Source organism: Chiloscyllium plagiosum, unplaced genomic scaffold (assembly GCF_037043375.1).
Source record: "Chiloscyllium plagiosum isolate Xiang-an unplaced genomic scaffold, Cpla_swu_hap1 HiC_scaffold_39, whole genome shotgun sequence".
NCBI classification, from domain to species: domain Eukaryota; kingdom Metazoa; phylum Chordata; class Chondrichthyes; order Orectolobiformes; family Hemiscylliidae; genus Chiloscyllium; species Chiloscyllium plagiosum.
Genome location: NW_028270177.1, coordinates 17,948,926 through 17,975,423, shown reverse-complemented (window position 1 = coordinate 17,975,423; position 26,498 = coordinate 17,948,926). Strand labels below are relative to the sequence as shown.

At 41.1% G+C, this 26,498-nt stretch overlaps 1 protein-coding gene across 5 annotated transcripts in view; it reads right to left on the bottom strand.

The window, feature by feature from the left end:
* The window catches only part of dmxl2 (Dmx-like 2), a 143,211-nt gene that overhangs the window by 10,272 nt on the left and 106,441 nt on the right, over positions 1-26,498 (bottom strand). For 2 of the 5 annotated variants that reach the window (XM_087981187.1, XM_043677359.2), the window contains 9 exons: positions 24,095-24,180; positions 22,331-22,532; positions 17,878-17,995; positions 14,400-14,465; positions 13,926-14,012; positions 11,590-11,711; positions 11,320-11,455; positions 8,245-8,305; positions 3,963-4,090 (listed from right to left, as the gene is read on the bottom strand). In XM_087981187.1, the coding sequence (XP_087837313.1) occupies positions 3,963-4,090; positions 8,245-8,305; positions 11,320-11,455; positions 11,590-11,711; positions 13,926-14,012; positions 14,400-14,465; positions 17,878-17,995; positions 22,331-22,532; positions 24,095-24,180 (1,006 nt within the window). The other 3 variants (XM_087981188.1, XM_043677360.2, XM_087981189.1) reach the window with 2 other exon arrangements.

Genomic DNA, 26,498 nt, shown 5'->3' with positions numbered 1-26,498 from the left:
TCTTGTCTGTCCAGCACTCTTCCCATATGTGGCATAGTTATTTGCTTACTTCTTAAACGCTAACAAAAAGGCCACACTTGGGGGAACTACTTCACATCTGGGACCTGGATCTAAATAGCATTCACGTCTTATCCAAAGTTGCTTTAAGTGGTCTCAATTCAGCTTCACTGGATATTTGATGAGAAATGAGAAAGTAACACAACAGGAATAGGAACATTATTACTAACAGTCAAAAACGTAATGCACAGATTACTGACATAAAATGGAATAAGGAAACTAACAGTCTTCAAGGAGATAGAGAGATTCTGATCATCAAATGGGATTTAGGACTATTGAAAATACTTCAAAGCATTCTGAGAGGAAGTGCTTCGATGGAACAGAGTCTTTCCCCACTTAATGTTACTTCAAGTCTGATGCTAAGGCATAATGCCAGAGAAAACAGTAAACTTTATTCAGCATTTAATAGCATTGGGCATGACCTGGCATTACGGATGTTGGGGCTGACATATAAAACATTAAAATCCCTCATCAAAATTACTCTCATGTGCTGAGAAACAATCATTGAATACAGAACTGGCTTGAAGGTAGAAAGGAGGGGGGGCGGGGGGGGGGGGGGGGGGGGGGTTGTGGAGGGTTGCTTTTCAGACTGAAGGCCTGTGACCAGTGGTGTGCCACAAGGATCGGTGCTGGGGACACTGCTTTTCATCATTTATATAAACAATTTGGATGTGAACATAGGAGGTATAGTTAGTACATTTGTAGATATACTAAAAATTGGAGGTGGAGTAGGCAGCAAAGAAAGTTACCTTGTAGTACAACGGGATCCGATGGGCTGAGGAGTGGCAGAAGGAGTTTAATTTAGATAAATGCAAGGTGGTTGCATTTTGGGAAAGCAAATCTTAGCAGGACTCATACACTTAATGGTAAGGTCGTAGGGAATGTTGCTGAACAAAGAGACCTTGGAGTGCAGGCTCATAGTTCCTTGAAAGTGCAGCAGCAGATAGATAGGCTAGTGAAGGAGGCATTTGGCATGCTTTCCTTTATTGGACAGAGTTCTGAGTATAGGGGTTGGGAGGTCATGTTGCTGCTGTACAGGACATTGGTTAAGCCACTTTTGGAATAATGTGTGCAATTCTGATCTCCCTCCTACCAGAAAGATGTTGTGAAACTTGGAAGGGTTCAGAAAAGATTTATAAGGATGTTGCCAGGGTTGGAGGATTTAAGCTAGAGGGAGAGGCTGAATAGGCTGGGGCTGTTTTCCTTGGAGGCTGAGTGGTGACCTTATAGAGGTTTATAACATCATGAGGGGCAGGGATAGGGTAAAATCGACAAGGTATTTTCCCTGGGGTGGGGGAGTCTTAAATTAGAAGGCATAGGTTTAGGGTGAGAGGGGAAAACTTTAAAAGGGATCTAGGGGGAAACCTTTTCATACTGAGGGTATGTGTTTGGAATGAGCTGCCAGAGGAAGTGCAGAGGCTAGAACAATTACAACAATGAAAAGGCATCTGGATGGGTATATGAATAGGAAAGGTTTAGAGGAATATGTGGCAAATGGGACTAGATTAGGTTAGGATATCTGGTTGGCATAGACATGCTGGACTGAAGGATCGGTTTCCATGCTGTACATTGCTATGAGTCTTTGACAGAAAAAGACCAACAAATTGCATACAGGCATTCTATTCTCTTCCGTATGCTGCAGTGCCATACCATGTTAAGACAAGGTACTACAACATGTAAGCATTTTGTTAGCATAAAGTTAGCATTTTGTTTGATGCAAAGAACAGAAACAAGAACAAAATAAAAATCAAGAGAAGATAGCTATAAAATAGGCAAAAGAAATTGGAACGATTCTGCTTTTGGATTTGATATACCAGTTTTATATAAAACCTGTAGGGTGAGAAAATGTTTTATACTGAAAGCTAATCCTCAGCTACAAGCTGCATTAATATAGAAGCTTCAATGTCATAAAATGTTCGCAAGGCACTTGCATGGAAGTGTTTTCAAATATCATTATAACTGTGCCACAAGAAGAAATATTATGACAGACACCCAATGTTCAGAATCCAAGTAGATTTTCAGGGAGACAAAGGAGACTGGCTGCCAGAGGGCTAGACAGCTGAAAGTATGGCATTAGCTGTGGATTTAAAGTGGCTATGTGTAAAAGGTCAGAATTGGAGGACTACAGAATCTTAAAAGGTACTTAGTGCTAGACTCAGCTATAGATGTAGGGAATGGCATGAAGGGATTTAAAAACAAGGATGTGAATCCTAAAATCAATGTGCTGAAATATCTGGAACTAATGTGCGTCAGCAATGATAAATAAGCAGGACTTGGTGCAAGTTAAGATACAGGTTGAATTTTGGATGAGCTAAACTCTACGTAGGATGGAAGATGGGAGGTCAGAGCTGAAAATGTGTTGCTGGAAAAGCGCAGCAGGTCAGGCAGCATCCAAGGAACAGGAGAATCGACGTTTCGGGCATAAGCCCTTCTTCAGGAAGATGGGAGGTCAGACAGGATATATCAGTAATATAAAAACAGCATAGATGTGGATATTTTGCAGAAGCTGAGGTGAGGAGGGGACGGAGTTGAACAATGCTACGGAGGTGGAAGTAGGCATTTTGATGATGAAGTGTTGTAAAGTTACTTAGGTGTTAACTGCAAGATTACAGTTAAAAAAAATTCTGGTTTTGGGTGGGTGGTAGAGTGTGAGAGTGAACATGGGAGAGAGAGTTGATAGTGACAAAGAAGGGTTTATGATGGAGACTGAAGACAATGGGTTCATTACAATATTTTAATTGAGAGGAAATTTTTATTCATCCAGTGCCGTTTGGTGGATAAGTGTAACAAATTAAAGACAGTGGAAAGGTTTAAGAGATTGCAGTGGTTTACAGTGGATATCAATGCCATCCCTCACCTGGCATCTCATATCCAACTGTGATACTCTCAAGGGGCTACATGCAGATAAAAATCTAGAGGTGAACAAGGATTAACCTTTAGTGGAGGTGCAAGGAAGAGGTATAAAGGAAAATCCATTGTAGGTGTTTCTTTAGAATCAACTGGTCAGATAATAAAAATAGAATCAGGCAAGGCCAATCTGTCTCATACCTCCCCTAACCTTTGCCCAAATCTTAGTCCTTGTGCCAAAGAATTCAGCAATCTAATTAGTGTTACCCTCTTCCCAAAGAAGGAAAGGCCACCAGCATTCTCAAAGATCCATCCCACCCTGGCAATGCTTTTCTACAACCTCTACCAATGGGGAGAAGGTACAGAAGCCTAAACACATGCACTAGCCAGTTTCGAAACAGTTCCTACCCTACTGTTGTTAGAATACTGAATGAAATCTCAACCTCCTAGTATTCGCACATACCTGTGCTTTGGTTTTTGCCGCTGTTTACTTATTATTTACTTATCTATGCTATTTAACTATGTGTTCTGCCTGTATTGCTTGCAAGACAAAGCTTTTCACGGTGTCTCGGTACACGTGATAATAAATTCAATTCAAGCATAACTTAAAAAGGAGTCATATAAAACCACGTTTGTTCTTTCTATCTGTAGAGAATTGCTTCTCAGTATTTAAAAGAATTAAACTTACATCAAAGACAAATTCTATGCGAATGAACATCTTTGCTGGATTTACATTGGCGTTTGTAAAGATATACATGCAGGGAGATGATCACAATTGTCAGAGACAATAGGATTGTGGAATCTTTATTCAACTTTGCCTAAGTTGTACAATGTTACAATCAAATAGACATATTCCGCATATTCATTTCAGTGCTTTCAAATAACTACAGAAAAGGAATTGCAGAACATTTCTCAAAAAATTAAATAAGAAATTTCAAATGTTACAGCAAATTTAACCAGGCCTTTGGAAAGAAAGAACTGAAAGCTGAACTTATAAAATTTACATTTTATATTATTCAGTTCAATTAAATTTTAGATGGATTGCAGGAAGAGCTAACCTTATTTCCTTGGGAATTGAAATGTAGTCGAGTAACCCTGGCATTGCCAGCTTGGCGGAAACATATAACCTGCTGTGGCCGATTCCATTCAAACATTCGAACACTTCCATCTTGTGCACCTGTAAGGTCTGATGAACACAATTGAAACAAGTAAACTCAATAAATAGGAAAATGAAATTATTTTGGTTTTAAATTAGTCTGGTCCAATCCCATCCCACTGCTTCACCTGGAAGGCGTGTCTAGGTGAGAAGGGAGGCAGGTGTTACACTTTCTGTGATTGCAGGCAAAGGTGCCATGGGGATGTTGGGTACATGTTGGGAGTCAAGGAAGAGTGGACCAGGGTGTCCTGGAGGAAATGATCCTTGCAGACGCCCACAAGGGAGGCGAATGGAATATGTACCTAATGGTAGCATTCCACTCAATCGAGTCTACTGTATATGCTGCTCACAATGTGATCTCCTCTACACTGGGGAAACGAGCGCAGACTTGATGACCACTTTGCAAAACACCTTTGTCCTGTCTGCAAAAATGACCCTGTGCTTCCAGGTACCTGCCACTTCAAACACCATTTCCCCTGGACAAAATCTCTGTCTGAGGCTTCAGCAAAGCTCAGCACAAACTGACAAAGCAACATCTCATTATCTGCTTGCAAACTCTTCAGTCGTCTGGACTCAATATCAAGTTCAATCAGTTTAGGGCTTGAGTGTCTTCTCCCATGTCCTTATGCCAACCCCAAATTTGTCATCACATGGGTTGCTAGAAGAAAGTGAAGACTGCAGATGCTGGAAATCAGAGTCAAGAGTGTGGTGCTAGAGAAGGGCAGCAGGTCAGGCAGCATCCGGGGAACAAGATAATTGACGTTTTGGGTATGAGCCTATCATCAGAAATGAGGCTCATCAGCTGCTACCACACACAACCCCTTGTCAGCTATTAATAGTCCCCATTAGCAGCTATGCATTCTCCCAGGTTGACCTTTATCCAGTTCTTTGTCTGTCCAACTGTGTTTCTCTTTGTTTGGACTCTATCTCCACCTATTGTTTCCTTCTCACTCCTCCCCCACCCCATCTTCTGCACAATTACTAATCTTTTCCTTGCTACCAAAGTTCTGAAGATGGGTCGCTGGACCCAAAGCAAATTCTGCTTTCTCTCCACAGATGCTGTCCGACCTGCTGAGTTTTTCCAGCAATTTCCATTTTTGTACCTTTTTCACCTGCTGGGAAGGCAGGTGACTGGGAAGGTGAGAAGTTGACATTCTTAAATGACCATTTATTGATCATGAAGGGATTTAATTACTGGCAAAATTGTCTGTGGAACTTCTCGCTCAACATTTAAGTGCTGAAGTGGTGAAAGGAGGTGTGGGAGAGTTCCTCTCCAGAACAAAGTTGCCTAATTATCTCCCCTTCTTGCCACCTCCAGGGAGGGAAAAATTCAACTGCTGGTCTTATGGTAGTGCACACTCAATTAAAATCATGAAATTATAGATTTATGCACCACAACAGACTTGAGTACATAATTGAGGCCAGCATTTTACTGCAGCATAGCAAATGGAAAGGCATTTGCAGCCGTTTTCTTTCTATTGAAACACTGAAACCATAAAGGTGGGATTTCATGAAGAACCCTGTTGTGAAATCTCCTAGCATCCTGGGCATCATTCTTATTGCAAATAACGGCAAACAAAAACAGATTAACTCAGAATGAACTTTGTTTACTGTTTGTTGTAACATTCTGCAAGCAATTGTCTTTCAGATCAGTGAAGCAAAACAACAACTAAAATCAATCTGTCACTTCAGGATCTTCTAGTTCATTATGTAGTTCAAATGCTACATAAATCCACATTACTTTTCCTTGTTGACTATCAGCCACTATATAAATGGTATTTCTTTTATTTTTACCTCTTTAAGTCTGATATTCAATCAGGATTTGGCTCTTTCGGCATTAAGCAATACTTTGATACTTTTCCCATGGCCATAGTATTCTAGTTAGATCAAAGATTCACCAATAAGTTATGTAAACCAGAGCAGTGTATTGGCCATAAATTAACATATTAGTATCTCTTCTTTAATGTAATGTACTTTCCAGTTCAATTTTCCAGAAGGTTGTGGCAGCACAGACATCATTGATGATAAACTGGCTCAGGGCTGATGGATTCTTTTCAAACTACACCTTTCTATTTTTTTATCTTATTCTTAGACTATTCAAAATGACACTGGATCATGGTGATAATGATAAAAGCTTTTCCCTGTATTTTACTATTTTTCACACTGTAAAATACATGTGACAATAAAATCATTCATTCATTAACTAAGAATCCATGTGGAAATTGCTGTTCAGTGAGGGAACACTGGATTAAGGCAGCAGGAAAAACCAGGGCATAAGACCTAAACAAGTGACTGAAGTCTCCATTGTGACTGTAGTTGAGTGCTGCTGAAGAGGCTGATGCTCAAGGCAGCACAACAAAATGGATAAAAGATTAGGCTGAAGACCCAGCAGGCATGTCTCCACTATGCATATTGACTGTGACAGCACTACCGATGAAATGCTGTTGCAATGATGAGTGATGACCTCAGGCTTGCCATTCTCCCCATCTGTACTACAGATTCCGTGTCATTTTAATATTGCCCAGACCTCTTGCAATGCATTTGCAACTTTAGCTGATAAATTATGTGGGTTTCATGCACTGTTGGTTAATTCCATTGCCCTCCAAAAGTGGTTCTTAATTATTTCTTAAATAATCACTACTGGCTTCTAACCACTGATGCATAGGGTGCAGACATTGCACTTAGCCTGCCTTGAGCAACGTGGCAGAATCACATTGGCAAAAAGGCCAGAGATATTTTTCAAATTTTCCCAGCGCTCACACCTTTAACCCCACCCTCAAGGGTTTTGAGAAATATCCCAATTAGATTAGAACTAAATTGAAAACAAGTCAAAAGGAGAAAATAAATAGAATGACAAACAAGATAAGCTTAACCTTAAATAAAAAGTTAACATTTCAGATTGATAACCTTTCATGGGAACTGGAAAGAAGTTAGAGATGGAACAGGTTACAAGAATTACACAGACAGGAAAAATGACTAGGAGAAAGTGAGAACTGCAGTGCTGTAGATCAGAATCAAAACGTGTGGCACTGGAAAAGCACAGCAGGTCAGGCAGCATCCGAGGAGCAGGAGAGTTGACATTTCGAGTGTAAGCAGAGACTTTCCTGCACTTCCAAACTCCAGCGCATCTCCTCCACTTCCTGCACCTATGCCCTTGACCCCCACCCCTCCAACCACAACAAGAATAGAACCCCTTCCTCACCTTCCACCTCACCAATCTCTGGATCCACCGCCATTTCTACCACCTACAATCAGACCCCGCCACCAGGTATATAATTCCCTTCCCAGCCCCATCAGCATTCCGTAGAGACCATTTCCTCTGCAACTCCCTCGTTAGGTCCATGTCAGCAGCACCCCCCCCCCCACGTTCCACTACCAGCACCTTCCCTTACTACCGCGTGTATAAAATCTGCACCCACACCTCTCCCCTCAGCTCCATCTAAGGACCCAAAGGATCCTTCCACACCCGACAAAGATTTTCCTGTACATCCAAATACTGTGTCCATTGCTCCCAATGTGGTCCTCTCTACATTGGGAACAGTTCAGGACACATGCACCCAAAAACCCCACTGCTCTGTGGCTGACCACTTCAACTTTCTCTCCAACTCTGCCAAGGCCATGCAAGTCATGGGGCTCCTCCACCACCAAAGCCAAGCCACCCAAAACCTGGAGGAGGAACGCCACATCTTCCGCCTTGGGACCCTCCAACCACATGACATCAATGTCAATTTCACCAATTTTCTCATATCCCCTCCTCCAAACTTATCCCAAATCCAACCCCCCAACTCGGCACTACCCTTCTGATTTGTCCTACTTGTCCATTTTCCTTCCCACCTACCCGCTCCACCCTCCTCTCCAACCTATCACCTTCATCCCCACTTTCATCTACCTATCGCCTTCCAAGCTACCTTCCCCCAAGCAATTGCCCCACCCTCCCATTTATCTCTCAGCTCCCTTGTCACCTCCCCATATTCCTGATGAAGGGCTTATTCTCAAAATGTCGACTCTCCTATTCCTTGGATGCTGCCAGACCAGCTGTGCTTTTCCAGCTCCACATTTTTGACACAGACAGGAAAAGGCTGGTGGGAGAAGAATGAAAGGAAAACATTGTGACGATATGAAAGGCAGGAGAGAATCAATTGATAAAAAGCACAAAATCAACTATTGTTCATGTCAGTACTCACAATATCGGTGAGCTGGATGTGAAGTCATCCTTTTCACATTGTTTAAGTTCCTCTTTATGAGCTACAACAGGGAATAATACGTTATTCACATAAAGACAGTGTCCTGTATTTAATTTTTAAAATGTCAATGTAGGTACAAAGAAAATGCAAGTCACTTTAGCATGTTGGTACCAACATGCTTTCTTTTGTGAAAAAATGGAATTAAAGCCAAGTTAAACAAGGAAGTGAGCAGTTCATTCTACTGATCAGCATAAATCTGAAATTTTTAAATTCAGTTTGGCAATTAATGTCTTTGATTATTGCATTCATTTTGTTATCAAGAAACACTGCTCCAGCACATTATCTTAAGTACAATTGTCAAAATAATTTACAATTGATACATTGGATGCAAAAAATGTTAATTATAGCAAGTTTTTGTAAACTCTAGAAAATTTTCTCTCAACTTTCTTCCTTCATTTCCAGTACTAGAAGTGATGACTACTTTCTGGGATAAAATTACATAGAAATATACGCTGCTCTTAGTGTTTTTCTCGGACACTCAGCTAACATTGCATCCTGTTTGTTGAACTGGATGAGATCAGTTAGTTAAACAATGACTAAACAGAGGCTTGAGTTCAATTCAGAGATCTTCTTTGCTTGAAAGGTTTAGCTATTCACTGGATGAACATACTGATCAATTGAGGCATCAAGATTTGATTCACATAGAAAATAGGAACAAGAGTGGGTCATTCAGCCTGCTCCACTATTCCATAGGACCATGGCTGATCAGACTCAGCATCCTGTTCCCTCTTTTGCCTCACACTTTTGGTCTTTTTAGCTATAAAAATGATATCCATCTCCTTCTTGAGAACATTCAATGTTTTGGCCTCAGATGTTTTCTGTGACAGAAACTTCCACAGGCTCACCACTCTCTAGGTGAAGAAGCATCTTATTTCTGCCCTAAATAATTCACGTTCTGTCCTTAGATTGTGACCACTTGTTATGAAAATAGAAGTACCTTACACATGCACATTCTAACAAGAGAGTTTAATTGAATAAAAAGCCAAAAGTCATGGTTGGGTGGCATGGTGGCTCAGTGGTTAGCACTGCTGCCTCACTGCTCCAGGGACTCAGGTTCAATTCTACCCTTGGGTGATTGTTTGTGTGGAATTTGCACATTCTCCCCATGCTTGCATGGGCTTCCTCTGGGTGCTCCAGTTTCCTTCCATACTCCAAAGATGTGCAGGCCATGCTAAATTGTGTATAGTGTTCAGGGATGTGTAGGTTGGGTGCATTATTCTCAGGAAATGTAGAATAATAGCATTGGGGAATGGGTCTAGGTGGGATACTCTTCAGAGAATCAGTGTGGACTCATTAGGCCAAATGACCTGTTTCCACAGTCTAGGGATTCTATGAACTTGTAGAGAAGGAGAGACTGAACGTAAACTTAGGGAATGGTTTGACGAGCATCGCAGCCAGGCCTGCAGGGGCTGACCGGACCTCCCAGTCACCGCCCATTTCAATTCCCCTTCCCACTCCCTTTCTGACATGATCATCCTTGGCCTCCTCCATTGCCCCAATGAACCACACCGCAAATTGGAGGAACAACAAGTCACCTTCCATCTGGGCGGCCTACAGCCCAAAGGATTCAACATTGAGTTATCCAATTTCAAATAGCCTCCCTTCCCATCCTCTGACTCCCTTCTCAGGCCCTCCCCATCCCTTCCACTTCTCCCTGCCACCAACCAGATTCATTCCTCCCATTGACTAACCAGGTTGTACCCTCTACCTTCTTCACCTATCCCCACTTCACCACCCTGGCCCCATCACCCCCTTTATCTGCAGCTCCCCCCATATCCACTCCCAGTCTTGAAGGGTTACACCCAAAATGTCAACTTCTCCACCTCCTGATGCTGACAGGTCTGCTGTGTTCTTCCAGCCTCCTGCCTCTGTCCCCATGACTTGTCTGGACATGTCCTACCTGCCTATCTCCTTTTCCACCTATCCACTCCACCTTCTCCTCCCTGACCTATCACCTTCATCCCCTCCCCCACTCACCCATTGTACTCTACGCTACTTTCTCCCCACCCCCACCCTCCTCTAGCTTATCTCTCCACGCTTCAGGCTCACTGCCTTTATTCCTGATGAAGGGCTTTGGCCCGAAACTTCAATTTCGCTGCTCCTTGGATGCTGCCTGAACTGCTGTGCTCTTCCAGCACCACTAATCCAGAATAGGGTTTCCAGCATCTGCAGTCATTGTTTTTACCTCTGCCTACTACACAGGGCTGTGGAGCCCAGATATTTAAGACAGAGATATGTAGATTCTTGATTAGTAAGGGGATCGAGGGTTACGGGGAGAAAGCAGGAAAATGGGGCTGAGAAACATATCAGCCATGATTAAATGGTGGAGCAGACTTGATAGGCTGAATATCGAATGATCTTATGGACTGCTTCATTATTGTAGTGCTGTCAGTGGTGCTGAACATTGAGTTATCATCAGTGAACCTCCCCACCTCTGACAAGAGAAGATCATTAATGAAACAGCTGAAGATGGGTGGGCCTAGGACAATGCCCTGAAGAAGTCCTGCAGCTGATGACAGCTTTAACAAGCACAACCATCTTCCTTTGTGACAGGTATAAAAATGAGTGAAAAGAATATGGAATGCAAACAGGGGGACTAAAGAGTATAGCTCAAAATGTATTAAAACAAGGTATTGTTAAATATGGTCTGAATTCCTGAGAGAAGAGGAGTGTGTGTGTATATGTGTGTGTGTGTGTGAGAGAGAGAAGAGGTGTGTGTGTGTGTGAGAGAGAGAGAGAGAGAAGAGGTGTGTGTGTGAGTGAGAGAGAAAAGAGGTATGTGTGAGAGAGAAGAGGGGTGTGTGTGTGTGTGTGTGTGTGTGTGTGTGTGGTAGTCAGGAATACAAATACTTTGCATTTTGATTTTAACTCTGTCAATATTTACCTCCTCCCTGATATTTTTCACTTCTGTAAACAAATGGTAAGGCAGTAACTCTCAAATTAGATAAAATTGAATGAAGGATATCTTAAATAAAGACAGAATTAGCAAAGTTGGCTGTTTATTATTGGACATACCACAGTGGCTCCTGTACTGGTTTGCCCACTTCCTAACCAAGGCATTGAAGAAGAAGCAGAAAGCTGGCTGGATCCAAAATGAGTTGTACTTGTTTGGCTAGTACTCATTGTTGAGCGATGCTCAAGATCATCAGAACTATAAGAGATCATAATGACTATATAACGACTTTGGTTGATGCAAATACTGAAGTTCAAATTTAATTTTGAAACACAATCTGATTATATATTACACTTAAGAATAATTTTAATGGATTAAATAAAGTTTTTTACCTTCTAGATTCCCTGTCTGAATCTTCACCAATCCAGGTATAGGGCTGGTCAGCCAGAATTGCAGATACATCAAGTTCTTGGACATCATGAGTTGAAGCCAACACCATCTCATTGGAATTTGCCTTTTAAAGTGGAGGAAAAAAAAACTGAATTCAAACAAAAAGGAAAATTTTATAAAGCACAGATATCGTATATAAAAAAAAATTAGCAATGACCTTTAACACTGCAGGTAGATTCATCAAGCTACCAAGAAAGACATCCACAAAATATTTGCAATTTGTAACAGAACCCATTTATCAAAAACGTTGGGTAGTATTTTGAAGATGTTGAGAGAGTGGGGCCAGGTGGATTACAGCAAGTTCGGGGAGAGATGTATGGGGGAGCTGTTTGGAGTTCAGGAAATGTAGAAGCACTATTTTTCTGAATGTCTTGCAGTTTTTAACTGCAGAACTTGAACATGTTTTTGCATGTTTTCCACTCAAAGATAGCTACTACAATAGGATAGAACTACAATTGAACAAGGCCTAGGAAATGAGATACAATGTGTACAATATGGGAGAGGACGGGCTTGTGCTGGTGCCAGCAGCAGAGGGGTAGCAAGGTGTGTGTTGCAGCTGGGGTCCAATTAAGGGAGGGACGGGTGCAGCCAGATCTTGGCAGGGAGACAAATGTCCCTGTTCAGCTTTATATAGTTGGACAACACATTCCTGCGCATGTCCACAAGCAGTATAATAAAGATTACTTACCCTCTCAGTAAGCCTTGCTTTTCCTCTTTTCATTGTCATTATTTCCAAAGGCTGGAAAGCTCAAACTAATTTGCTTGAAAATAGAATTGTTGTTAACACAAAGGCACACAGCCTTGCTGAAATATTTAAACAATTAGCCCACCTTCTGCAAGTGGGATGGGTTGTCTGTCCCTCATCAGACTTCAGGAAGTCGATGGGATCAAGGCTAATGAGCTCCTGATTCAGAGATTTAATATCAAACCTCCCCTAACAGAGTTGATGTGTCTGTGGCTGAAAAGTGAAGTAGCAGGTTAACATTTTATTAATGAACCTTTATTAGAATTGAAAAGTGAAAATTAAGTATAGCTTTTATGGCAGGTAGGAACAAATAATACAAGTGGAGATGAGCAGAATTGTTAACTAAATCATCATCTCAAAAAGATGACATAAAAGACTGTCTCAACAAGGCACTGGAAAATATTAAACCAAAAGAACATGCAAACAGCAGAATGAGAAGAGGTAATGGGACAAGTCCCCTGAAAGAAAAGAGTAAGGGAATAAAATAAAGAGAGAAAATAAAATTAAAACTGCAAGTGGCCTGAAATGAATACAGAAAATGCTGAAATGACACAGTGGGAAGCAGAAAACAGATAACACCTCTGCTTTAAAAACAGGTCTCTCCCCAAGGAAATATGTTCTGAAAAAGGTTCCATGTCCAAATGTCAACTTACTTTTCCTTCTTGAACAGACCCACAGTACATCAGTGACCTAGGGTGTAATATTCCCTGCTCTAAAGGTGGCAAGAAGGGGAAATAAAGGGTTGAGGTCACCCTGAAGCAAAATGCATCCCCTTCTCACCATCTCAACAATTTAATGTGAGGCATGAATATCTTTGGGTAACTTTCTCAATTTGCTAGAGGTTAATTAATGGCCACTTAAAAGCCTCGACTCACCACCTCTCAGAATCTGTCTCCTGCGATGCTGAGAAAGCTGGTTAATTTCCTGATTACCTGTCTACAGGTTTTGGGTGGGTGGGTGGTAGGGAATGAGATCCACTTACTCCAATCTGGGCACAACTACAGGCACAGATAACTTACAAGGAGTCAAAGGGGTGACCTTTCAATGCCACCCCCTTGACTCCGAACCCACTAATAGCTCTTCCTTGGTGACCCCCAACCTGTCAGTCACCACCTATCACACTAACTGCTCCATCATAAAAACATAGAAAAATTCTGCCCTATATCATTTCCATGAGCAGGTTAGAAATGTAACTGGGTTTCCAAAGGTATAAATGATGCTGGATGCTACTGAAGATTAAAAATTAACTACTTGGGGAGTTGAGTTCTGTGTTCAAGCCTAAGCAACTATACAGAGCTATGTTGTCATAGAAAGTCTGGCAAAATGTGTAATGCCGTCTACTAATGTTAGAGATACACATCACAATTGTTGCCCATTGACATTTACTGGAAGGTGGGGTATAACAGATCCTGTGCATCACCATGTCAACGAGAAATTAGAAATTCTACAAAACTAGCAAGACTGACTCCATAGGGTTAAAAGTTTGTAAAATATTTCAGCTGATGGAATTCATAAGCCACTTATCATTCTTACCTTATTAATTGCAAATGCCATTATGGCATCTGAATCTTTGTGAATAATCTTTGCTTTTCTACCAGGATAACCCAGCTCTGTTTCAACCTAAAAGATTGTATTATGTATGAGTACTATGGTTGTGAGTATATCCACACACCTTAAAAATGATATACTGATGATGTTATTTGCCTTTAATATGGAAATAAAACACAAACACACAGCAAACAAAATTTAAAACTCACCAGCATTACTATTTGTTTAATGGTTTTAGCATTGCAGCAAACAGCTGTATATAAATTAGCAATGTAATCCTTTTGAATTCATACAGAATGACATATTTGTGCTTGCACTGCAACCTCCACAGACATAACAACTATGAGATGGACCTCCACTTGTGTACAATTATTTACTTTCACATGCCATTAAACAAGACGTTGAAGCTAGTGTATATATAACAGCTGCTAAAGGTGAGGGGTGGGTAAGGGATGCTACCTTGTTGCTTCCACGATGTTCCGCTACGCAGTTTTGTTTGACTTGATCCACATGGTCTTCTACTGACTACACAACACAGCACACAGTCACAGCACATTACACATGCACAGAAATAAAAAAAAACGAAAATGAATAAAATGTTTTTACTGAATTAAAAAAAAATGAAGCCTTGGCAGTATTATATTTGGGAGAATAAAGCTATTTTATTGTACTGGGCAATTTAAAAAATTTCTCATCTAAGTATTTCAGCAATGGAATTTTTCTTTCTCTTTTCATATAAAGATTGGAAGAAGACAAAATGGGTTTCAAAGTGGACTACAGAGAGAGAGAGAGAGAGAGAGAGAGAGAGAGAGAGAGAAAACGAAAAAGAAAAGCAGGGGAATGGGAAGAAACTGAATCCAACTCCCCCCAACCTCCCCCCCCCCCCCCCCCCCCCCAACAGCTCCAAAAGACAGCAGTGAAAACTAGGTGTGTCAAGTGCACTGCCACCCATAGATTCAAAATCAAACTTGCTTTCCCATAAGAATTAAAAGATTTGAAATTGATGAAACCAAAAGGCAGAACCACAATAAGCATCAACGAGAACTATTATCGGAAAAGCAAGATGTCAACATTACTAATATTATGTCTAATGAACTAAGTGAGTAAATTCTGACAAATTCTTTAATAGTACATCCCAAATAGATTAATCCACTGAAAACCTCCCTTGATATCCCTAATGTCTTCCAAGAAAAAACATTTACCTGAATGGGGAAATAAAGAATTCAGAAGAGATCAGTCACTAGATAAATGCTAGGTGCTGCATTTTGAAAAAGCAAAACAGAGCAGGACTCACACACTTAATGGTAAGGTCCTGGGGAGTATTGCTGAAGTGGAGGTGCAGCTTCATAGCTCCTTGAGAGTAGAGTTGCAGGTAGATAGGATAGTGAAGGCGGCATTTGGTATGCTTTCCTTTATTGGTCAGAGCTCTGAGTATCGGAGTTGGGAGGTAATGTTGCGGCTGTACAGGACAGTGGTTAGGTCACATTTGGAATATTGCATGCAATTCTAGTCTCCCTCCTATCGGAAAGATGTTGTGAAACTTGAAAGGATTCAGAAAAGATTTACAAGGATGTTACCAGGGTTGGAGGATTTGAGCTATAGAGAGAAGTGAAATGGGGCAAATGACAAGCAAGTGTGCATTTTCAGCATATCTTTTCAATGAAGAATTACCAATGTAAAGAACAATGGTTTCACTGTATATGCTTACAGTAGCTGTACAACTTTAAATAGGGAACCCCTGGACCTGACTGCCAAATGCAATACTTTCTTTAGGAGTTATAACAAGTGGCTAAGGACAAAGAGAAATTAAATTAGTCTATAACAGAGATCCTGCTGATGAATGTGGTTTTCTTCCTCCCCAGACAAAATTAAAAATCTGAATTCCATCATTCTTACACGTTTGAATATCAAACTGATTGACAAAAAATGCTCAACAACCCCATGGACTTGCCACCAGGCAAAACATGTTAAACTTGGAGGAAATAAAGATTTTATAATGAAATAAAATCTGGAATGCAACAAACAAAGTGAACATACAAGTTAGGTGAAGTAGTCACAGAAAACCAGAATGTCATGACAATGTTTGTATGAAATCACCATGCAGTCACTAACAACACTATATTTTCATTTATAAAATTTTAGTGGTAAAACTTGAAGTTTACACAGAAAGGTGATTGATTTTCTTTTTAAGAGGAAGAATTATCCAGAGGCTGACTGTTACAAGATTCAGATCATGATACATTCTGGGAGAAAGAACATTTATATTTTGATTTCTGAACAGCCTCCTTATAGTCAAATTGATATGTTCAGAAAGCCAGTATTATGCATAGGGAAGGCAAAAAGGAAGACACAAATCATAATAAACATGCAAGATTTGGGTTAAGTGAACAATACTGCCAGGGCTATAAAACAAGGAGGCAAGCAGTAAATTGATGATGTGCCTAACTTATTCAAGGTAATTCAGTATGCATTTCCTTACACTTAGGTTAAAGCAAATTTAATTAGGGTGTAAGTTATTATGAATTCTTGATAATACATTATTTAAAAGGTGGTTTCCTTCCAACTGAATTGTCATTGAAATTAGCAGCAGGAGTATGCCATTCAGCCCTTTGAGCTTGCTCTGCCACTCAAATGGATCATGGTTGAATCTTGGTGTTAATGCCATATTCCTACTTTCTCTGCAGCTCCCTTAATGCCTTTAAAATGGGAGACTAAGGCTGGGATTTTTGATTACTCGTAGATTCAAGAAGGGGTACAGGTGCGATTTGAAAATCACTTTTCTGGATGATGATACTGGATCTCCCCACCTCTGGAATGCAATACAATTTTCAAAGTAGGAGTGAGAGGAGGGAGACACAGAGGGACAATGTAATTTGCAAAACTGAAATCTGCAAACTTGAATAGTCTGATGCGTTAGTGTGCAACTGTCAGGTTCAAAGCAGATAGGAGTTTTTTAAAAAAAGTTATTTTCTAAACATTAAGCCATGGGAATCTTGTAGTGAAATGTGTGCTCTGTCTTGCATTTGACCATCTAGGCCACTTTTGAACTTTTTGGGCCTGCCAAAGTGCTGCTTGCTCTCTAACAAAGGGGACATATCCCATTATGACTGAATAACATGGTTCCATTAGTAAGAGTTAATAGATATGGATGCAAAATTACTAGATTTAAGTTATATATTATAAATAGATATAAATAAATAGAAACACAAGTTAAGTACGGCTAAAATATGCACAAACTACTAAGTAAATATTTATAATAACTGAGTTTTCATGCCCTTCCTTTCCAATTAAAAGGATGATGTGGTTAGATATGTTAAAATCATGTCCTGTACATGGACATAGCTGAGGCTGTTGGGGGCAGAGAATGTAGAATCTGGAGCTGGTCTGAGTTAGATTTTGGGGATGGGGGGACCAAAGTTAGTCTTGAGAAGCACTCCTGTTCTTTATGGCCCACAAACAAATCATTTAGAAATTTAGAATTATAATGTATAATATCATCTTATCGAGTGCTAAACTCCCATAACCCAGATTAAAACTTGCATTAAATTCTTAATTGCACCTAACATTTCAAAATTAATGCAATTGCTTCCACCTGTCGATTTTGACAAAAGAAAACAGCAGTTAAAGAATTGATAGCTTGAGCATGTCAGAAATACAATGGGAAAAGCTTTACCATCATGTTAAACAACTACCCACCTTTTCCCACTGAATGGATAAATTTAAAAGCAAGTATTCAGGGTCTAGACCTGATGTAATTCTGTTAATGCTAAATTGATTTCTTCAACTGAATTTATACAAGTTGACACATCATCATTTGCATAATTTGTGTTTAGCTTTACACAGTCATAGCAAATATGCCTTTAAATCTAAAATACTAATTCCAGAATTCCAAATCTTAAAAAAAAAAGCAAGAACTTTTATCTTTATTGCCATTTACCTCACTTTGCTTTCTTTTCTTTGTGAATATAAATCTGATGAATGTGTCTTGTAGAATTTCTTGTTTAACCAAGAAATGCCATAGCCTTTTAACAGGAAACGTTGAGTAATGTCGTGACCTGATGTAAAATAAACAACAGTGGATGATGGACATACAGCCACAACTAATTAAATATTTTTGTGTCTTTCTTTTAATCATCAATTATCAGTCATTTTATTTAAAGTGGTAGTACTTTTCAGAAATGATTTGTAACATATCAGACTAAACATTTCATGCAAATACATCTCCAATAACATTATGTGTATTAAGCTTTAAACCCAGCCTAACTTTCCCATCTTTAAATGCAGGATGCTATGTCAATCTGATGTTTGCTGGCCATTTGCAATCCACTACTTTAATTATGGAGCATTATTTAATGTAGGGAACTTATTATCTCAAATTAACAAAGTGAAAGAAAAAAAATGATGTCATTAAAATGGCTAACCCGTTATTAGCAGGTGCTGAAGAGATAAAATAAAATGCTGGGTTGTATAAATGCTGGCTTCAAGGTTCTAAGGCGATGATGCTGAACCTGTATTGAACCTTGGAAATACTGCACCAGCCATTTAGTCTTGGCCAGTGTATTTCAGGAGAGATACAGAACTATTCAAAGGCTAGAGGTTGTAAGGTTGGTTGTTGAACTGCGAACATTGAGTTATGAGGGAAAACAGCATTCCCTGAAACCTACTCTGGATAACAGGGGAATGAATTGACAGATAAATGAAGATATTCATTGGTATGAAGAATTTGAATATAACATATTACGCTTGAACTTTAAACAGAATTATCCCTATAGCGTAAAGGGTTAACATTAAAATACAAGACAGTTTACACCACAGTAAGATCACATGACTACTAGAACTACTGGGAGATAGTTCTATCTAGAAGCCTTCTGTTAAGTCTGGTCCTCTACTCAGATAAAAGACAATATTAAATGAAAAGCAATGTTCAGCGATAACTGGGTTTCCTAATGTAGTTATCAATCCAAATTCCAGAAACTAAATTATAATCGCAATGATAGAACAGTCCCTGGGATGACAGAGATGTTCAATGATGAGAAATTTGGGTAAATTGTGTGCATATTCTCTAGTTTACAGAATGAGGAGTTATCTTATTGAAACAAGACAGTTACTAAAACTCTGCTACCTAGTTTGTCAATGTATAAAGGGGAACAGTTTACTTATAATGGGCTCTTTGCTTAAGATTGAGAGTAGGAGAAATGTCTTTGCTCAGAGTTGTGAATCATGTGGATTTTCTACTCCAGATGGCTAGAGGTTGTAAGGTTGGTTGTTGAAATCTTGATTTCTCAGAGAATCAAGGGATATTGGGAAAGCAGAGTTGAAATCCAAGATAATCCAGGACAGCAATGAATGGTGGATCAGTATTGACAGGTTGTATGGTCCTGAAAAATGTGTTGCTGGAAAAGCGCAGCAGGTCAGGCAGCATCCAAGGAGCAGGAAAATCGATGTTTCGGACATAAGCCCTTCTTCAGGAATGTGGAGGGTGTGCCAAGCAGGCTAAGATAAAAGGTAGGGAGGAGGGACTTGGGGGAGGGGCATTGGGAATGCGATAGGTGGAAGGAGGATAGGGTGAGGATGATAGGCTGGAGAGGGGGTTGGGGGGGGGGGGGGGGGGGAAGAGGTAAGGAAGAAGATAACAGGTCAAGAAGGGGGTGCTGAGTCCGAGGGTTGGGACTGAGATAAGGTGGGGGGAGGGGAAATGAGAAAGCTGGAGAAATCTGCATTCATCCCTTGTGGTTGGAGGGTTCCTAGGCGGAAGACGAGGCGCTCTTACTCCAGGCGTAGTGCTGCCATGGTCTGATGATGGAGGAGGCCAAGGACCTGCACGTCCTTGGCGGAGTGTTAAAGTGTTCAGCCACGGGGCAGTTGGGTTGGTTGGTGCGAGTGTCCCAGAGGTGTTCTCTGAAACATTTCGCAAGTAGGCGGCCTGTCTCCCCAATGTAGAGGAGGCCTCATTGGCTGCAGCGGACGCAGTAAATGATGTGTGTGGAGGTGCAGGTGAATTTGTGACGGGTATGGAAGGATGCCTTGGGGCCTTGGAGGGAAGTGAGGGGGGAGGTGTGGGCGCAAATTTTGCATTTCTTGCGGTTGCAGGGGAAGGTGTCGGGAGTGGAGGTTGGGTTGGTGGGGGGTGTGGACCTGACGAGGGAGTCGCGGAGGGAGTGGTCTTTCTGGAACACTGATAGGGGAGGGGAGTGAAATATATCCCTGGTGGTGGGGTCTGTTTGGACGTGGCAGAAATGACGAAGGATGATACGATGTATCTGGAGGTTGGTGGGGTGGTAGGTGAGGACCAGTGGGGTTCTGTCCTGGTGGTGGCAATTGAAGGGGCGGGGTTCAAGGGCGGAGGAGCGGGAAGTGGAGGAGATACAGTGGAGAGCATCGTCAACCACGTCTGAGGGGAAATTACGGTCTTTGAAGAAGGAGGCCATCTGGGTTGTTCGGTATTGGAATTGGTCCTCCTGGGAGCAGATGCGTCGGAGGAATTGGGAATATGGGATGGCGTTTTTACAGGGGGCAGGGTGGGAGGAGGTGTAATCTAGGTAGCTGTGGGAGTTGGTCGATTTATAGTAAATGTCCGGGTTGAGTCGGTTGCCCGAGATAGAAATGGAGAGGTCGAGGAAGGGGAGGGAGGAATCTGAGACGGTCCAGGTAAATTTGAGGTGGGGGTGGAAGGTGTTAGTAAAGTGGATGATCTGTTCAACCTCCTTGTGGGAGCACAAGGTAGCGCCGATACAGTCATCGATGTAGCGGGGGAAAAGGTGGGGGGTGGTGCCAGTGTAAGCAGAGGAAAAGGTGGGGAGTGGAGCGGAGGAAAAGGTGGGGGGTGGCTCAACACGGACATTTACTATAAACCGACCGACTCCCACAGCTACCTAGATTACACCTCCTCCCATCCTGCCCCCTGTAAAAACGCCATCCCATATTCCCAATTCCTTCGCCTCAGCCGCATCTGCTCCCAGGAAGACCAATTCCAATACCGAACAACCCAGATGGCCTATTTCTTCAGACCGCAATGTCCCCTCAGACAGAGCTGATGATGCTCTCCACCGCATCTCCTCCACTTCCTGCTCCTCTGCCCTTGAACCCCGCCCCTCCAATCGTCACCAGGACAGAATCCCACTGGTCCTCACCTACCAACCCACCAACCTCCAGATACATATCATCCTTCGTCATTTCCGCCACCTCCAAACAGATCCCATCACCAAGGATATATTTCACTCCCCTCCCCTATCAGCGTTCCAGAAAGACCACTCCCTCCGCGACTCCCTCGTCAGGTCCACACCCCCCACCAACCCAACCTCCACTCCCGGCACCTTCCCCTGCAACCGCAAGAAATGCAAAACTTGCGCCCACACCTCCCCCCTCACTTCCCTCCAAGGTCCCAAGGGATCCTTCCATATCCGTCACAAATTCACCTGCACCTCCACACACATCATTTATTGCATCTGCTGCACCCGATGTGGCCTCCTCTACATTGGGGAGACAGGCCGCCTACTTGCGAAATGTTTCAGAGAACACCTCTGGGACACCCGGACCAACCAACCCAACCACCCTGTGGCTGAACACTTTAACTCCCCCTCCCACTCCGCCAAGGACGTGCAGGTCCTTGGCCTCCTCCATCGCCAGACCATGGCAACACGACGCCTGCAGGAAGAGCGCCTCATCTTCCGCCTAGGAACCCTCCAACCACAAGGGATGAATGCAGATTTCTCCAGCTTTCTCATTTCCCCTCCCCCCACCTTATCTTAGTCCCAGCCCTCGGACTCAGCACCGCCTTCTTGACCTGTTATCTTCTTCCCCGACCTCTCCCCCCCCACCCCCTCTCCGCCCTATCACCCTCACCTTAACCTCTTTCCACCTATCGCATTCTCAATGCCCCTCCCCCAAGTCCCTCCTCCCTACCTTTTATCTTAGCCTGCTTGGCACACCCTCCTCATTCCTGAAGAAGGGCTTATGCCTGAAACGTCGATTCACCTGCTCCTTGGATGCTGCCTGACCTGCTGCGCTTTTCCAGCAACAAATTTTTCAGCTCTGATCTCCAGCATCTGCAGTCCTCACTTTCTCCAGGTTGTATGGTCCTCTCCTGCTTTTTCTTGTGTTTGACCTTCAGGGTCAACTACTTTCATATTTCTTTAACTCACCTAACAATCATCTATGACGAAAGTTTGTGGCAATTATTTTATATCTTGCAACCTTTGTTTCCTTTTCATGGGATTTAGGACAATAAAAAATAACTTACCAATAATTATTTTGAATATACTTTTTTACATTTACTCTCTGGGAATAGTTATAGGATACATACTTAAGGCACAGGTAATCAAAGTTAAAAAAATGCTTTTATTTGACCTTCTAAAAATGTACTAAACGGCATCTTCTGTTTGTTCCCTTACTTAAATGGAGTATTTTCTGGTTCAAGCATTGCTTTGTGTCGCAAAATGGCTGGTCCAGCAGCTGCCGAGAAATCACTTGGGTAGGTGTTAATATAACTTGGAGGTGGGCCTTCAAATAGTTCCATTTTTGCCTGTAGCAATTGTTGCCAGTTTTCTAAAGTCTTAATGACAGCATTGCCCAATGGTGAAGTTACTGGAAGATCTGTGAACAAAGTTAAACATTTATTTTGAAGAACAAAATTGGAAGTCACTTTTTAAAAACAGCTTTCACCTCTCATGTAAAATTTAAACTAAAATTATTTTGCTTTTCAAAATCAAAGTGAATACTGTTTGGATGAAAAAAACCTTAACTTTATTATTCATCCTGTTTGAATATTTGATTTTTTATTATTAACCAGAAAAATTTACAAATTGCAAAACTATTTTTTATTGCTAAAGCAATTAAAAACCCTTGTATACCGCTTTTAACTTTGTATCTTTCATAAATTTCTTGAAAAAAAAGCAGACGCATTTCAGCAGAGAATCCATATGTTAAATAAGTTTTTCCAGCTGATTCAACCTATGAGCTTATTCAATTGTTTTTGTTTACTGCACATGTAGGAATTTATATTTATTGTGTATACTGGGGCAGATTATAATACAGCAAGATGACGAAGGTAGATTGTTAAAATATGGGCTGCCACAAAACATATTCAATACAGAAAAGTGAGAGATGATACATTTTGATAGGATAAATCAGAGGGGAATGCAATAAACTAAACGTTACAATTTTTAAAAGGAGGCGAAGGAAGAGAGAGACCTGGGAATACTTGTGCACAGATCTTTGAAAATGTCAGAACAGATTAACAGAAGTTATAAAAATAATGAGGTCCGAGGCTTTATAAACAGTACCAGAAAGTTATGCAAAGCCTATATAAAGTACGAGGTCTGCATCTGCTGATATCTTGTGCCTAGAATTGGACACATTTGAGTAAGGACATAAGGGCTTTGCTCAAGGTACCGAATGTTTTCAGGGATCATAGTTACATGGTTAAATAGGAAAAACTGGAATTGCTCTCTACAGAGCAGTGAGAAGCCTTAATGGAGTTATTTAGAATCATGAAAAGTTTACACTGGTAACAGTTTCTATTAATTTCTCCAATAACTGAAAGGTTAATTGCCAGAGAACAAAAGTTTAAGATGTTTGGCAAATAAAAAGAGGCAACATGGGGAAAAGCTTCAGGTTCTCACTTGCTTCAGGTCTGAAAGCCAATGCCTAATTAGATAGTGGATATAGATTCTATAGTAGCTTGTGAAAGGAACTGCATGAATACTTGAAGAAAAATGTGCAGGACTGTTGTGAGAGCAGCGGAGTAGGATTAACATTACTGCTCTATGAAACACTGGTGCACTGCATGCTAACCAGTGTCTGCAGTTCTTTGTTTTATTTTACCTTTATCAATCTGTTCACAATATTTTAAATTAATTTTGTTAGAAGCATGGAATTACATTGAAATTTTCAGCTTTTTGCTATCCTTCAACATAAGAAAATAATTAAATAATGAAACAGATTCAACAACTGAGTAACAATTGCCTCCATAAAGTTTTTTTTTAAAAAACAGAACAAAAGGTTAAATTCTAATTCTTAACACTTGCAAAGAGTAAATGTTTAAAGTATTTTTTTTTAATTCAAAAGATTGGTAATGTTTGAAAATCAGGATGATTTGTTTTAATTCTTACAAAATACCTCCAATAATGATTGAAACAAACAGAAAAGTCTAGTACCTGCAAATTCCAATCCTGCAACAGGAAAGAAGTTTCTCACATTGTTCAATGCAAGCTTAACCATTCCTAAACGTATCAGTGCCCAGCTGTAAAATAAATGTAAATGTCTTTAACAGACACAAATTTTTGATTTTACCACTTAAACTGGAGATTAAATCAACACTGAATTGAAGATTATTAACTCATTCTGTTCTATCTGATTGTCTTGAATCAAATAAATTATTAGTACTCATTTTTTAAATCATTCTGCAAGCAACATAAAAGGATACAATGGCCGATTTTTGCCAAAAATTGACCAAGTGTCAATTTCAGGCAATTTAATGGAAGCTTTCTCTCTGAATGACCTCATGCAATTTTAGTCAAAAAAGTGTGGTGCTGGAAAAGCACAGCAGGTCAGACAGCATCCAACGAGCAGGAGAGTCGACATTTCAGGCATAAGGTTTTCATCAGGAATTCCTGATGAAGGACTTATACCTGAAACATAAACTCTCCTGATCCTCTGATGCAGTCTGTTCTGCTGTGCTTTTCCAGTGCCACATGTTTTGCCTCTGATCTCCAGCATCTGCAGTCCTCACTTTCTCCTCATGCAATTTCACACTGCTGACCTCATTGTGTATATACCTTGCCTCTATGGCACTGCCCTTGAGGTGTCATGCATTCCACCAGTGGCGGATGTATAGTACACGCCATTGCTGAGACCTCCCAAGATTTATGCCAACAATACAATATTTAAAGCACAGCAGTGCACTAGTTCAAAAGCTGCCAGCCAGAAATAGCTCTTCACAGTACATGTAGTGGGAGGGAAATGAAAAAAAAACCTTCTGGAGGGCAAGAGGTGGCATGGAACTCATGTTCATAAATGTATTGCCATTATCATCTGTATGACTGATTGTCATTGTAACAGCAGCTACAAGAAGCAAGCTATACAGGCAACCACCTAAGCGCCATATCATCTGAAATTCTATTGCAGACAGTGACACTTATTCCCTTACACCTGGCAGTGCATAACATGTTGGTGTAGTTCAATATATGAGCATCACATATTGGAAAACATTCCAATAGTTGAAATCAACTTTTATTGAACAACATCAAAGCCAAGAAAAATCAAACAGAAAAAGCTACATTTGTCTCTGGAAACAAACAGGCTGTCTGCCTTTCAAACAACACCAATTTACAACAAATGCTTATTCACCCAACTCACATCTCTTGGAAAGGCAACCGAGGCCTCTATGCTAAGTGTCAATTAAATCCGGTCCACTTAATGCTGCACCGCTCTGTCATGCAGATGCCAATTTTCCTGCTGTACAATGTATTCATCTTCTTCCTTGGAAGACTGCAGCCATTTCCCAGCTCTTCAGTAACTACTACATCTCCTCTTCATCTGTTATAGTTGTGCAGGGCAGAACAAGCAAATATTATGGGGCACATACTGTCTTGACTGTACTGCAAACTTCGCGCCCCCCTGTGTAAGAACAGGCAACATTGAATACACTCAGCTTCAGTCAGGGATGGATGTGCAAGAAAGTCTTCAATCATGGTTACAAAGGGTGGCCCTTGTTTCCCATTAACCATCCTTGTAAGGTATCCAGCCTTTGAAATGAAGCAGGAAAATGGGGGCTTCCCAAGGATGTAGGCATCATGGCAACATCCAGCATACCTGGAACAGACTTCCAGGACATGCTGCTAATGATCACAAATAATTTGTACACTGAATGGAAACCTTTTATGTTGATGAAGTTAGCATGTTATGATACAGCAGTCTCAAGGGAATGTGCGTTGACTGCAACCTCTCGCACCAAGGGAAAAATGCTATGTTGGCAAAGCCTACTGATCTGACTGCAGGTCTAACCTCTTTATGGGGAAATGAAAATATGTCGTGCGATCTGGCACAAATAGCATTGATAAAAGCCTTACCAGGATTGAAAGATCCCACAGAGATCCTCAGTGGATCCTTGGAAGCAATTAGTTACATAAAAAATTTAGCAGTTGTCATCTTGATGGCCATGGTTGATAGGATAGCCACTCATTCCTTTACATCGCAAGTCCTACTCCTGCAGATGACATGGCTCTGCGGAAGTACCCTGGGAATCTTCATTCTACAGTGGCAATGCACTTCACGCATCTGAAGGAAAACAGCTTTGAAGACAATAGATTCTGGGTATCCTGTATCTCCTCTGTATCTTGACTGGATCTTCAGGTTCGACTTCTTTTGTGGAGGCTGTTTGGTAACCATTGAGGTTGATGGTGGGTTCTGGGTTAGCTGACATATTTGTTCCTCCTCAACCTCTCTGCTCCTTTATTATACCATGGCTACAGCAATGATGCTTGTTCCAAAAGACCAATAGGAGAGTATAAGAAACAAAATATCTTCTTGTAGTGACAGTAATTATGATCTGCATCTCAC